The sequence below is a fragment of the Marmota monax genome, unplaced genomic scaffold (assembly GCF_021218885.2).
Source record: "Marmota monax isolate L192 unplaced genomic scaffold, Marmota_monax_Labrador192_F-V1.1 WCK01_AAM20220418_F8-fsc01013, whole genome shotgun sequence".
Lineage (NCBI taxonomy): Eukaryota > Metazoa > Chordata > Mammalia > Rodentia > Sciuridae > Marmota > Marmota monax.
Genome location: NW_026694882.1, coordinates 42,704 through 56,276, shown reverse-complemented (window position 1 = coordinate 56,276; position 13,573 = coordinate 42,704). Strand labels below are relative to the sequence as shown.

The following is a 13,573-nucleotide window of genomic DNA, read 5'->3' as shown; positions in this document are numbered from 1 at the left end:
CAAGAGAGCTTAGAGGTGAAATGATTAGGTTATGAGAGTCTTAACCCAAACAGTGTGTTCGGGCACTGATAGGGATTAACTGGCTGGTAACTGTAGGCAGGCAGGGTGTGGGTATAAGAGGTGGGTCCCTGGGGGCTTGCCTTAGGGTATATATTTTGTCTTTGTTGAGCAGAGCTTCCCTGTTCCCAGCTGTTTCCCTCTGCTACATACTTGGGCTGTGAAGTTCTGTTTCACTTCCCACCCTAAGGAATGGAGCTGCCATTTGTGGTTGGGACCTCTGAAACCCTGAATCCCAAATAAACGTTTCCTCCCTAAAATTGTTCTTGTCAGGTCTTTTTGATCATAGCAGCAAAAAAAGCTGACTAAAGTAGACATTGTAAGTCTACAATGTCCAAGGGCTAACGAATTGGCAGGGATTCATTCATACAGAGCCCTGGGCTGTAGGACATACCAAGATAGAAATAGCTGCTAAATGCTCAGAGTTTCAAGCAGCAGGGTTTGGGACAGGGGATGCAACTCAGCAGTACAGCACTTGCACAGCCTGTGTGAATCTTTGGGTTTGATCCCAAGCACGTGGGTAGGGGGAAGGCCTGGGGCTGTTTGGGGGGTTAATCAGCAACCTGAAAATTCCTGAATAATGATCATTTTCTATACTTAATATGTGCCAGATCCTGCATATAATACTCTCTAATTGATTCCATCTTCACTCCAACCACAGGGGATTGGCAGCACTGAGATTTGAACACAGACTCTCAGTCCCTGCTCTATTAACCTGCACCCTCCATGCCTCACCCTGCCATCCCATTGGCCAGCATTTGGGTTTCCTGCACTTACAGAACAGAGGGCAGGCTGGACAGTCAGGACCCAAACCTTGAAAAGGGCACTGGTTGGTTTTAGAACCTCCTGTCTGGTGTGCGGGGCAAACTTTTGAGACTGTACCACCTCTAGAGTTTGGCTTTGCTGGGCAGACTTAAACATCCATCTCAGGCCATTCACCTTGGTCACCCAATCTGGCCATGTCCCAGCTGATACTGGTGTGAGGGTAGGTGTAGGGCCTAAGATGTCCCAATTAGACTGAAAGGACACCAGCTTGAGATTTTTCAAGCTCTCTGTCTAAACAAGGAAGCCTATGACCTTGATTGCAGCAATGAGAAACAGCCTTGGGGAGACGCTGAGAATAGCAGAGCCCAGAGGTGGAAGGAACCTGCATCCTTGAAACCCTGTTGACAAACTCCCCGCTTTGCAGTGCAAATGATCATGTCACCAAATGCCCTTGTTTGTGATGGCTGACCTATGACTTTGGCTGCGGCTGTGACACTCTTGTTGACAGCATCCATCTCATCATTTGCTTTCTGTGTCAGAGAGGTCTCTGAAGTCACAAGCCAGCTCAGGAGCCAGGCAGGGAGGAAGCTAATCCCTGGGGCAACCCTCACTGTTGAGGGGTGGCACTGCAGATCAGTGCCTAAGGCTTCAGCTCTTAAGTGCTCACTTCTGGGAAGCACTCTGGCTCTTTCTAAGACCCAGCAGAATTGAACCCCCATCACCTGCTACAGCAACCTCAGTGACACCCCCCACATTCACTCCAGATTCCTGCAGTCACCTCATTCACTCCAGATCCCCAAATCACTTCACAAACAAACTATCTGTACCTGAATCTCTGCCTTGGTTTCACTTTTAGCCTGTCTGAGACAAAACTCGGTTACCTGCAAGCCAAATGTGCTTTCTGGTGGCACCATCTTGCACTAACCCATTCACATGATCTCCTTCAAGTCCACTTCAAGATGGCAGGTTCCCTTCCCAAACGTAAACCTGATCTGAACATATCACAGCAAAAAGTCCTTCACTGCTCCCGATGCTTATCTTGATATTCCTGTCTGCAGTGAGGCCCCAGCTCCCAGGCTCAGCCCCCACCTGCACACACCCTTGACTTCTAGGGACCCTGGGCTCCTCAGGCAGGTAGCCTTTCCTGTGCATCCTGCAGGCAGGCAGGCTTTCCTGACACACCTCCAGGCATTTGCTCATGCTATCCCCTTTTTTTGAGATGCTCTTCCCTTTGCTGGATGGAAAATTCTCATCGTTCTCTTTCAGTGAATCTGCATCCAGTTACCTCTCATCCCTTGATGCTTTCCCAGGAAGGATGTCAGCCATGACAGTCCATTCATTAAAAACCTGCTCTAGCCTAAACCTGAATCAAGTGCTTTATGTTTATTCTTATTTGTTTCTCATGAGAGCCTGGGCAGGTGGGCTATGATTACTCTCCACTTGACAGGCAAGGAAACAGGCATGGAAAGCTTGTGCCTCACTGGGTTTAGATCTTCCTGTCTAGCATGCACTAGGAACTGCCAAGACTACATCACCTCCTGGGTTTGGTCTTGCTGAATGCACTTAAATATGGGAAACAACTTGGGCACTTGACCTACCCCAGGCCATGCATCTAAGCTACCCAAATGTGCCATCAGACTGACCTAAGAAGAAAAAGAAGACTTGGAAGGATTCTGGACAGCTGCCAGGTTTGGTGGCCAGGCTGGAGAAGCAGATCAGGGACTGTCTTGTAAGGTCACTACTGGTCACCTCTGACATAGGACCCTTGTGGCTACTTCTAGGGTCTCATCCCCAGCCCACTGCTGTAAGCCTATTGTGGGGTATGCTCAGGGAAGCCCACCTTTCTCCTCAGATGACCAATGTCCAGGATTACACAGGCACATTCCTGGCACTGTGGCTTATCCTCCCACTTCCCAGAGGTCTTGTTTTATTGCCCCTAGCTTCTTGTCACCTATGTCTTAATTATGTGGGTGTGTGGGCTAGTTGTCCTGAAGGGACCAAGTCTTGTACGTCTCTGTACCCACTGAGCACAGGACAGTTGGCCCATATCGAGTAGGTGCTTTGCAAATGTTTAAGGTAATATAAGACTCAGAAAGTGACTTCACTGAAGCAGAGATTGCAAACTAGTACCCAGAGATGCGTTTTGTTGGGTTAAACGTGGTACTCAAACATTATGGCATCCCTTGTGGAATAACCTGGATGTCTGGTCTTTCCAGGCAAAGGGAGAAATCTGGAACACTCAGCCTGTACTCCCCCTACCATTCCCAGCCTGAGTCCTGCAGGTGCCAGTGAGCATGAGTCCCTATTTCTGGCCACTCACGTTCATCATGTTGCCAATCTGGTTGTTGCCAAGAGACAGCACCTGCAGCTTGACCAGAGCATCCAGGGAGTCAATCTTGGAGATCCGGTTGTTGAACAAGCTTAGGTCCTCCAGATTCACCAGTGTGTCCAGCCCCTCAATGGCCTCGATGTTGTTGAAGGACAGATCTGGGAAGGGAAGAGGATTCTGAGGGTGTGTTGCCTGAGCTAGGGAGGAACTGTCCTCAGATAAAACCACAGGGGCTACTGAGTGCCAGGAGCTGACTCACCGTCTAACATCATATGGTTCTAGAAGTCTGGTATGGATTCTTCCCTGCAGCTGCATATGTTTACCACCCTCCCCAGTTCTGCTGATCATCCTCTCGGGGATACATCTCTGTTCTGACATAGTCCTGGGATGAACTCTGCTAATTATCAGGTCTAAAGAAGGATACCTTGGGGTCACGGGTGCACAGTTGTGGGTGGCCCTTCCTGACACCCATGGGCATTTTAGCAAGTCTACCTCCTATCTGCTTAGTGGTGACCTGTTTACCCCTCTGACAACAGGCCTGAAAGGCAGCTTGGGATTTCTGGGCCAAGAGACCTGGACCTGAGAGTCAGAAGACCTGGCTGTGATCTGCTTCCACTGCCTGTGGAAGCAGATCAAGCCAGCCTCTCTGAGCTTCAGTGGCTGCATCTGTGAAATGGCACCATAATCATTGCCTATGCAATTGCTGTAGCTCCAATGATCAGCACAAATAGAGCTGAGAGTAGTTTACAAATTGGGATATGCACTGATGCCCCAGGTTGCCCTTGTTAGGGAATGTGGATTTGCGGGCCAGACAGCAGTGGGCAAGTTCCTGCTCTTCCACTTCTTGGTTGTGTAGCTCAGGGCAAGTGCCTTGACCTCCTGAGCTTTGGCTCCTCTTCTGCAGATAATAATAGACACCCATCTCCTAGGATTGTTGTTGGGTATCCACCTGCATCATACCAGATATAAGGGGGCTCCTAAGAAGCCAACAGTTGGACACAGTTCATCAAAACCCCCTGCAGCCTTGGCAGCGAGGGCCAGAGCTCTAGGATCAGATAGAACTGGGCTGGGAGCCTGATGTCCCCACTTGTTCACTGTGACCTCAGTTTGCTCATCTCTGTGATGGGAACACCGTGTGGAGTGAAAGGCCTTAGGGAAAAATGCACAAGCCCACACTTAGCACACAGTTGAGAACTCAATGCATGCCCACTTCTGCCACTATCACTTGGTCATTTGGCCCCTCTAGGCAAGTTATCTGCCTACCTATATTTAGATTAAGTGGGAGTCCACAGCTGTCCCCTGTGCTCCACCCAGACTGAGGTTAGGCAGGTGGGTGCAGAACGTTCTGTCCTGATGTGGCCAAGAACATCTTTGTCCATACTTTGCCCAGCATAAGCCCCAGGCTTTTAAAAAATAGCTGCTTTATGCTGTGCCCAAGCTGATGAAAGGTCAGCAGCTGAGTGTCACCCTGATTGTCTCCTGGGGAGGTGATAACCTTGGCAAGGTGTCACCTTTGTCTAACCAGGGCCTTACCAGGCAAGGGCCTTACCCAGCCAGACAAGGTGTACGAGGTTCTCCAGGCCCTCGATCCTCTCGATGATGTTGTTGTCCAGTTGCAGCTTTCTCAAGTTTTCAAACTGCCAGAGATTGTCGATGCGGAGGATGTCTGAAACGGTGGAGGACGGTGCAGCCTCGGGTTAGGGTTTGGTGCCAGCACACTAGGGGACTGAGACAAATCCCTTGCCCTACTCTGGAGTCTGCAGGTATCCTGGAGGTGTGGGCTGAGCATCAAGGACCACTGTCTCCCTATCAGTGCTTAGTGTTGGTGAGGAACAGGACTGTCACTCAGGGTCACAAGAGGACATAGGTCCACTGGGGATGGGACTAAGCAGGGGTCAGTTGGACCTGTCCAGCGCAGGAGACTCACTCACACTGCCTCTGGGTCAGGCTGGGGGCTCCCCCAGGAGGCTGGTCCACCTTGGAACTCAGGCCAAATCAGGAGCACAAGTGGGTTTTCCACAGTGTGACCAATAGAACCAAAGCCTGGGTCTCTATTGGTGGGAGGATTAATCAATCAGTTCTGACTTTGGCAGGGAGGGTCATTTGGCTACAAGTATTGAAATATTTAATGTCTATGCCCTTTGCCCTTCAATTTTCCTGGAATCTGTCTCCCAAGACATACCAGAGAAATGCCCATGGGCATGCAAGAAGCAGAAAAATAGAGGAGAACCCCCAATTGTCCATGTATAGTAAATGGGATAAATTGCCCCTAAAACAGAGGCATACTCCATTATTACAGAAGTGCTGGGACCCCACAGTCCCTGAAGACCACCCACCCCAGCTCCGCAGCCCACTTATTCCTTTTGCTATGTCAGCCAGAGTTTGGTTTCTGTCCCTGACAGCCAGAAGAGGTCTGAGAAGCACATACATATAAACAAGTTGATATTCTATATGTGAAATTCTAGAGACTAATCTTGTTCTCCTCCTGCTTTCCCCAGAAGCTACATATAACTCTGTTTATACATCTCTTTTTTCTATATTTGCTTTTGCAGTGCTTTCCAATTATAAGATTACAATATGCTCATTTAAAGAAGTAAAATAATGTAGACATAAGGGTATTTTTTTTAAGTATCCAGGGATACTCTAACAGGGCTGGGAATAATACATTCTGGGAATGCCCAGCATAGTAAGACCCTGGGTTCACTCCTCAATATCACAAAAAATAAAAATTATATAATTAAAAAATACCAATAATCGCACATTTGGGTGGCAGTTTCAATATTTGTTCGTAGAGGCAGGGCCTACTGGTACCAGGTCTTGGAGGGGTGGCCAGGATCCTCGGACCCAGGGCTGCGAGGGCCCACCAGTCCCCTGGAGCTGCATGCTCCCTTCAGCCCCTCTCTTAGGTCCCAGGGCTGGACAACACTGGAACTGTCCATCAGCTGCCTGTTTGTGGCCAGATTTCCCAGACGGCTATCAATCTCCATCCCCACCTGTGCTTCCGGGTGGGACCCAGTTCTGCTCCAGGCTCCCAGCTGCCTCCCATCCTCAGTCAGGATTTTCCAGGCACCTGCTCTAGCCCTGATTTTTGGACTCACAGCTGCACACCCCCATTTTGCCCTTGGCCATGGTGGTTTCCTGCATAGCCACTTCTTCTGGGTGGCTCCTGCACATCTGGGTGCCCTGCCACAAGCACCTGTGCAGACATTTGCCTGGGTATCGGTAGTTCATGTGGAAAAGCCAAAACGACACAGTGAACCAGGCTGTGTTCGGCAGTTGGCTCCAAATGAGTTACTGGCATGCTGGGGTTGCCGCCGAAGCCAGTTTAATCTTTAACACAGACAGCGGATCCATCGTCATCATTCCCTGGGCCACAGCAGTGGCCATCTCACTAGATTCCTGCTTTTGGCCCTGCAGCCAGCGGGGTCCTGTTCTGTCTTGTGAGAACACAAGTACCATCCTGTCCTGCTTCAGATCGGGACTCTCCCAGGTTCCCACCTCACTCACTGTAAAAGCGAAATACTTTCCACTGGCCCCAAGGCCAACACCAGCTGCCCCAAGACCTCTCTGACCTGTCTCCACAGGGTTTCCTCAGTGGGCCTGCTCAGGCTTGCTCTGTCTGCTCGCCCTGTCTCACACACTTTTGCTAGTGGATCTCCCTCACCTCCTTCAAGTCTGTGCTCAATTGTCACCTTGGCAAGGCCTCTGATCACCCAGAAAGTACTGCACCCCATCCTGTTTCTTTTTTACCATAGCACACATTACCTTTAACATATATTTTCCTTGTTATATTTATTTGTTTCCCCCACTTGAATGTCAGCTCCATGAAGATAAGGCTCTTTGTCCTTTGGGCTCCCAGCTGAAACCTGGTGCCTAGAACAGTACCTGGCACATAACAGGCACTTGCTCAATATCGGCTGAATGAAACTTTAGATGGGGAAGCAGGAAGCAAAAGCAAGGCAGTCAGGTGCTAAGGCCCAATCCTGCCGCAGCCCTTCTACATCTTTTCCTCCTCTCAGAGCTTAGGGACTACAGTTCACGGCCTTCCCAGCTCTGGGGAGTCATCCCTGGAGGTCACACCCTGGGAGGCCTGTGGGATTTGTGAACCTGGCCCTGGCAGGACCTGTCTTGCCCACTGCTGTGTCCCCGGGGTTTGGTGCAGAGCCCTGCTGAGGTAATGTCTCAATAACTTCTTGTTGACTGGTTGCCTGGCCAGCCCCATGGCAGAGAAAGAATGTGAATCCTGCAAGGTCACTCTACTGTGGCCTCACCTGCACAAAACACAGGGGTCTAGAGATCCTGGCCCACCTCTCCCCTTCCTCTTGCATCTCCTCTGTGCTGACTCCCTGGGCCACGGCTTCCTGGGACATGACTTGCTGGCCTTCCAGCCTAGTCTGGGCAGTGTGCATGTCTTGCCTCACTTGTTCCCAGCCAGCACTTGGGAGAGGGAGGACAGGCACCCCATCTCACAGATGAGGTCTCTGAGGCAGTGAGGCTTTGTCTGTTCACCAGCCATATCTTCTCCCTGGAATATCCTGTCACTACTGAAATGTTTCTCTGCTTCCAGGCCCTATGTCCCTCCTGTTTCCAGTCCCTCTCTGGTTAACCTAGTGCTGGCTCCTCCTCCTCCTCATGCTTCCCACTTTAGCTCCTGGCTATATGGGACCTCCTAAGTTCTGCCTGCCAGGGAGCCCCTACTCTGAGGACACCAGTGCAGAGTTGTGTGACAGAAACAGCGTGGTCTTTGGGGTTTGCTTTGATTTGGAATGGGACAATTTTATCTTTTTTTTCTGTTTTTATTCAGAATCAGGGGTGTCATGGATGCTCAAATGATGATAACACTTGGTATGAAACTTTAAATATGTCCATGCTGGGCTGGGGGTGTAGCTTAATTGTAGACTGCTTGCCTAGCATGCTTGAGGTCATGGGTTATATCCCCAGCACTGCAAAAAAAAATTTTTAATGTCCATGCAGCGGGTATAGTTCAATGGTAGCCCACTTGCCTAGCATGCTTGAGGCCATAGGTTTAATCCCTGATACTGCAAATAAATAAATAGACCCATGCTGCTCACATGCCTTGGAATTCAATGAGCCTTAATGCTGGTGTGGGTCTTTTTTTTTTGTACGGGGGATTGAACTCAGGAGCACTGAACCACTGAGCCATATCCCCTGCCCTTTTTTGTATTTTATTTAAAGAGAGGGTCTCACTGAGTTGCTTAGTGCCTTGCTAAGTTACTGAGGCTGGCTTTGAAGTAGTGATCCTCCTGCCTCAGCCTCCCCAGCCACTGGGATTACAGGCATGCACCACTGTGCCCGGCTTAATGTGGGTCTTTGGATCATGGAATTCTGGGGCTTTAAGGTAGGGCAGAGAAGGCCACTTGGGTGTCCCCAACCCACCCTGTATCAACCCTAGGCACCCAGGATACGTACTTTGAAAGTCCAGCTGCAGGGACATAACATCTTTGAAGAGGATGCCCTCCTGCTTGGCCAGCTGCCCAGCTTCCTCCCGTGGACCCTGCTCCCCCACAGCCACCTTGAGCATGTCGTCGTCTATCACTCTCGGCTCCATCGAGTCGTACATCCGGTTCATCTTTCCTAAAACACCACATTTCTCTTTCACAGCCTGCCTTTTACTTGTTTGAGGACAGAATCTGGCTGAGGTCTCCTCTTTAGGGGTCAAAGGTCATCAGGGAAGCCATGGACACTTTGAGGGCTGCCAGTCACATCCCTCAGCTTGCTTGTACCTCAGAGATAACACATTTGCAAGAAGATCACTCCAGGTTTCCCAGCAGCCATCTGAGCCTTTCTGCAGAATTCATTTCTTGACCCCACAACCACAGCTGGGGCCATACCTGGACTGATGTCTACACTGGTCTCCTCAGTCCATGGTTCTCACCTTCCCTCAAGGCCATAGCCCCATATCAGGCTTCTGACTTTCCGTTCCCATCCTCATTCAGGTCTCTTAGTGCAAACCACTGACTATGCTCCCTTGGCAGCCCCAGCCAGGTGAGCCAGCCTGCAACGCCCCTCCTCTAAGGAACTCATTCCACACAGGCAGTTGTGTGGGTGTTTCCCAGCCCCTACAAACTGTCCGCCAAGGGAGGTGCTGACCCAAGCTGGCCAGTCATGCTTTCCCCCTGAGAAGTGGGTGCTTTCCCCCTGAGAAGCAGGCAACTCCCTCAGGTTGGAAGTGCTTATTGGATCTGGCTGCTTGATTAGGGAGGAACTAGGGAGCCATGGGCTGGTCAGACACATGGTTAAGTCAAGAGAGTAAGCGGGGATGTGGTGGATGTACAGAGAGAAGCAGAGATGGGAAATTGCGTAATCCACACGAAAAAGACAAAGGACAGATGGAATCTGCCTTCTTCTTGCTAGCTTTTCAGTCCCTAATGTCCCTAAGTCTCAACCCCATGCAAGTTTCTGTGTCCTTTTTGGAGAGCATTTCCTGATTTCCTGCATTAAATCCTCTTTAACGTAAGCCAACTCTGGTAGGTTTCTTTTTTAAAAATTTTATACACACACACACACACACACACACACACATTTAGTTGTTGATGGACCTTTATTTTATTCATTTATTTACATGTGGTGCTGAGAATCGAACCCACTGCCTCACACATGCTAGAAAAGCATTCTACCACTGAGCCCCAACCCCAGCCCTCTGGTAGTTTTCTGTTGCTAATGGTCCAAGGGTTTCTATGAGACACTGCAGGCAGAGGTGGGGGATCCGAGGATTTGGTTAGTCACTTTATAAAACTGACCTGGATTGCTATTCCTGGCTGGACAGAGCTACAGTCCTGGGAATCTGGGGTGCCCTGACCTCATTATCATCATTACCAGCCTCTTAGTGAGAACCACTAATAGGACAGGGCCCTGCAGGAAGCTATGCCCTCTTTCAGTCTACTGAGATTCTGCCTCTGAGCCCTCTGGAGGTCCAGTTCTCTCCTCCTCTCTGCTCCCATCTGCTTCTCACCTCCCTGGTGACCTCACCTTCTACCTGTGCCCACGTGCCTCCCCAACATCCAAGGTATCCCTGAAACTCCTGCTCTCCCACCCTGATGCTAGGCAGCCCCTCTGCTCTGCTCCTGATATTAGACTGATGATGTCCACCATAAACCCTGATTAGTTGGACAAATCTGCCACCTGGCCTTAGACGTTGCCTGCAAAGTCTCCCTTCCCTCTTTCTTCTTCTACCAGCTACTTGGACACAGCTTGGGTAAATGGAGTATCCTCCACTCCTGTAATGTCCCTGGTCAAATATCCTAATGCCTTCAACTCACGCACAGCCTTTCCTTCTTCCCTAGGGGTGGAGGTAGGGGAGGTGGGGGAGACACAGACTCTATAGCCCCCACCCACACTCTGGTGTCTTCTCCATCTGACCTTCCAACCATCAACACACTGGCTTTTACTCTAACTCTCTCCACACTGGTTCTACCTCCTCAGGGTGAATGATTCAACCTCCAGTGATGTTTCTAGCCCTTGTCTCTCCTCTCTCTCTTTCTAGCTTTTCACTCTTCTGAAATGGTTTTCAAATAACTTGCTAACAATTTATTTTAGGAAATTTAAATGTACTGTGTTTGTAAATGTTACTTGCAAAGTATTTTAGGCTTTTTTTTTTTAAAGGGCTGCTTTACTTCAGGAAATAAACCATAATTCTGATGTCAAAACTTTGTGACTTCTCAGGCTGGGATGGTAGCTCAGTGGTAGAGTGCTTGCCTAGCACATGTGAGGCACTGGGTCTGATCCTTAGCACCACATAAAAATAAATAAATAAATAAAATAAAGGTATTGTGTCCATCTACAACTAAAAAAAATAAACAAATAAACAACAACAACAAAAAAAACCCTCTTTGACTTCTCATCCCTCTTACTTCATCAAGAGCTGGTTCTTGGGACAAATCAAGCATGCTTTCAATCAAGCCCAGAAACTGCTATGCAATGAGGGATTAAACTAACTAGAACACCAAGGGCAGGATCTGGATTCTGACTGTGTCTCCTTTGGCAACTCCTTTCACTGGCAGAAACCTCTGCTTTTCAATCTGTCAAAGATGTATAATTCCTCTCTCCTATGTTTTTGTTAAGACTATGTGTTGAGTCCACCCATGTCTCCTGAATAACTACTACCTACCATGAATAACAGATCATCTTACCGCTGTTTTAGACATGAAACAAGTAATCATACAAATATTTAGTTATAAATCATGAAAAGTTTGTAGGTGTAGAGAACTACAAAAGCATACATTAAGGGAAACCTGGCCTCACCAAGAAAGGGCTGAGATCTGAAGGACCAATAGGAAAGAAGGGAGAGGGAACTGCATGGGGAGGGCTCTGAGATGGGAGAGAACAGGCGTGCTCCACTTTGTGTGATATGATACAAGCTTGGAGAGGCCTGTAGGAGTTGTATTATTATCCTAAGGCCCTGAGAAAGCTCATAGGGCTTAATAAGGGCAGTGACATAATCAGATTTTAATTTTAAGGATTTCATCCCTAGCGGCAGTACTGAGAATTGCAAAAGTAGTGAGGTTAGAGATGACCAGGGATAGCGCTAAGATGTGGATTTGAGACATTTCTAGTTAATTTATATGTACGATTGATAATCCCCAGTTTCCAGAAAAGAAAACAAGCTAGTTAAGCTGGGTGTAGTGATGAATGCCTATAATCTCAACAACTCAGGAGGCTGAGGCAGGAGGATCATAAGTTTAAGGCCGGTCTGGGGAACTTAGTGAGACACTGTCTTAAAATAAAAAGTGCTAAAGATGTAGTTCAGTGGTAGAGCACCCCTGGGTCAATCCCTAGTACTTCCCCACAAACACAAAGAAAGAAAAGAAAGCAGGGAAAAATAAAAACAGAAGCTAGTTAGAAAAGCCAATTAGTATGCCAAAGTTTATACATCTAGAATATGGCAGAACCTATTTTCCTAATCATGGCTCCATTGTACCCAGGTTACTAGGGATTATTATTGCCATAATTCACTATGTTTCTCCCAACCGCTCTGGGTCAGAGACAAAGCCCAAACAGTCCTCCCCTATAGGGATTTTATCAGTAATTTACCACCCAAACTGAGTCCCTGTTGAATTACCTAATGACAGTGTTGTTGGTGACCAACACAGGTAGCAGGTGGGGACGCAGCAGTTTTTACAAACCTGTCAATGAAGTGATCTCCTCACACAGAAATGGATCCGGATTTTCCTGGGAAACAATAAACTGGATGAATTAAATCTGAGGAGTAGAGACCTTATCAGCCATGAATTAATAAGAAGAAAACCAACCTCCTACTGAGTACTTAATGTGCATTCTGTGCACACAAATTATTTAATTACATGTCAGTTTCAGAAGTTATTAAAGAAGGGAGTCCTATAGTGCTCTTATTTCCCAGATAGGGAATCTGAAGCCCTGAGAGTGGGAGGAACTTGTCCAAACTCACACAACAAATTACTGACAGACATAGAATTTGAGTATCCATATTCCCAGTCCAAGCACTTTATACTGCACCAAATAAACTAACTTAATGAGATTTATGAGGTAGGATCCGATAGCTAAATTCTGGAAGAAGTTATCAGTGGATCTGGGTGAAACAGTTAATCTGTTTCTAATGAAACAGATTGGGCAGGAGGCTGGGGAATGGAATCCCTTAAAATCCTTTCCGACCCTTACTCCTTCAAGAAGCACTCCCTTAGCAATTTCTCCTCTGAAGACCTGAAAAGTCCACGATTAAAGTATCTTAGCTGTCTGGTAGAGAACATGTGTTCCTATTTTACAAATGAAAAGGGCCAAGCCGTAATCCTTAGAGAGAGGGGTCACAGTCGGCCGCTCTCGCCCCTGAGGGTCCTCATGGAGCCTCAATTCCCGGGTCTCACCTTCTCAAGCACCAGCTATCGGGCTAGTTCCCTGCAGCAGAGGCGTCTCTCGGTTGCTGGGGAAACAAGCGCCGCCACTCGGTTGCTAAGAGGAAGCAGGAGGTAGACATCCTGGGTGAAAGTTGACGGGTCACGTGATCACGTGTCTGGGTGGGAAATACTCCAAACACCAACCAGCCGTAGAGAAAACAAATGTTTCTCCAATCAGCACTACTGTGGGCGGGCAACTCCCTAGGTCCACCTCTTCCCCGTGTCTGTTTTGAGTGATTGACTCATATTTTGTCCAATAACAGTAGGATTTACCTAGATTGACCAATTTACAGATGAATCAAAAAACACAGCCCCTGTTTCGGAGGCGGGCCAGGGGAGGTGCCGCTACGCCTGACGGGGACTCCAATGACCTAGCTTGGTCCTCGACCCAATCAGACTCCGTTTGGTGGGCGGGACTTCGATGAGGGCTGTGTAAAGGCCAATCGGAGGGAAGACTGTGGAGGCGTTGTCCAATAGAGACGCGATAGGAGGGCGGGGCTAAAGGCCCGGCGCTCGGCGTTCTGGAGGGTGGGGC

At 48.6% G+C, this 13,573-nt stretch overlaps 1 protein-coding gene across 4 annotated transcripts in view; it reads right to left on the bottom strand.

The window, feature by feature from the left end:
• Positions 1–13,125, bottom strand: part of LOC124080727 (dynein regulatory complex subunit 3) — a 39,328-nt gene extending 26,203 nt beyond the window's left edge. For 2 of the 4 annotated variants that reach the window (XM_058573410.1, XM_058573413.1), the window contains exons 1-5: positions 13,009–13,117; positions 12,295–12,340; positions 8,582–8,746; positions 4,701–4,817; positions 3,145–3,309 (exon numbers count right to left, since the gene is read on the bottom strand). In XM_058573410.1, coding sequence (XP_058429393.1) covers positions 3,145–3,309; positions 4,701–4,817; positions 8,582–8,741 — 442 coding nt within the window. In that variant the 5' untranslated portion in view covers positions 8,742–8,746; positions 12,295–12,340; positions 13,009–13,117. Of the gene's footprint in view, positions 1–3,142; positions 3,310–4,700; positions 4,818–8,581; positions 8,747–12,230; positions 12,341–13,008 lie in introns of all 4 variants that reach the window. The other 2 variants (XM_058573411.1, XM_058573412.1) reach the window with 2 other exon arrangements.
• Positions 13,126–13,573: the final 448 nt, after the last annotated feature.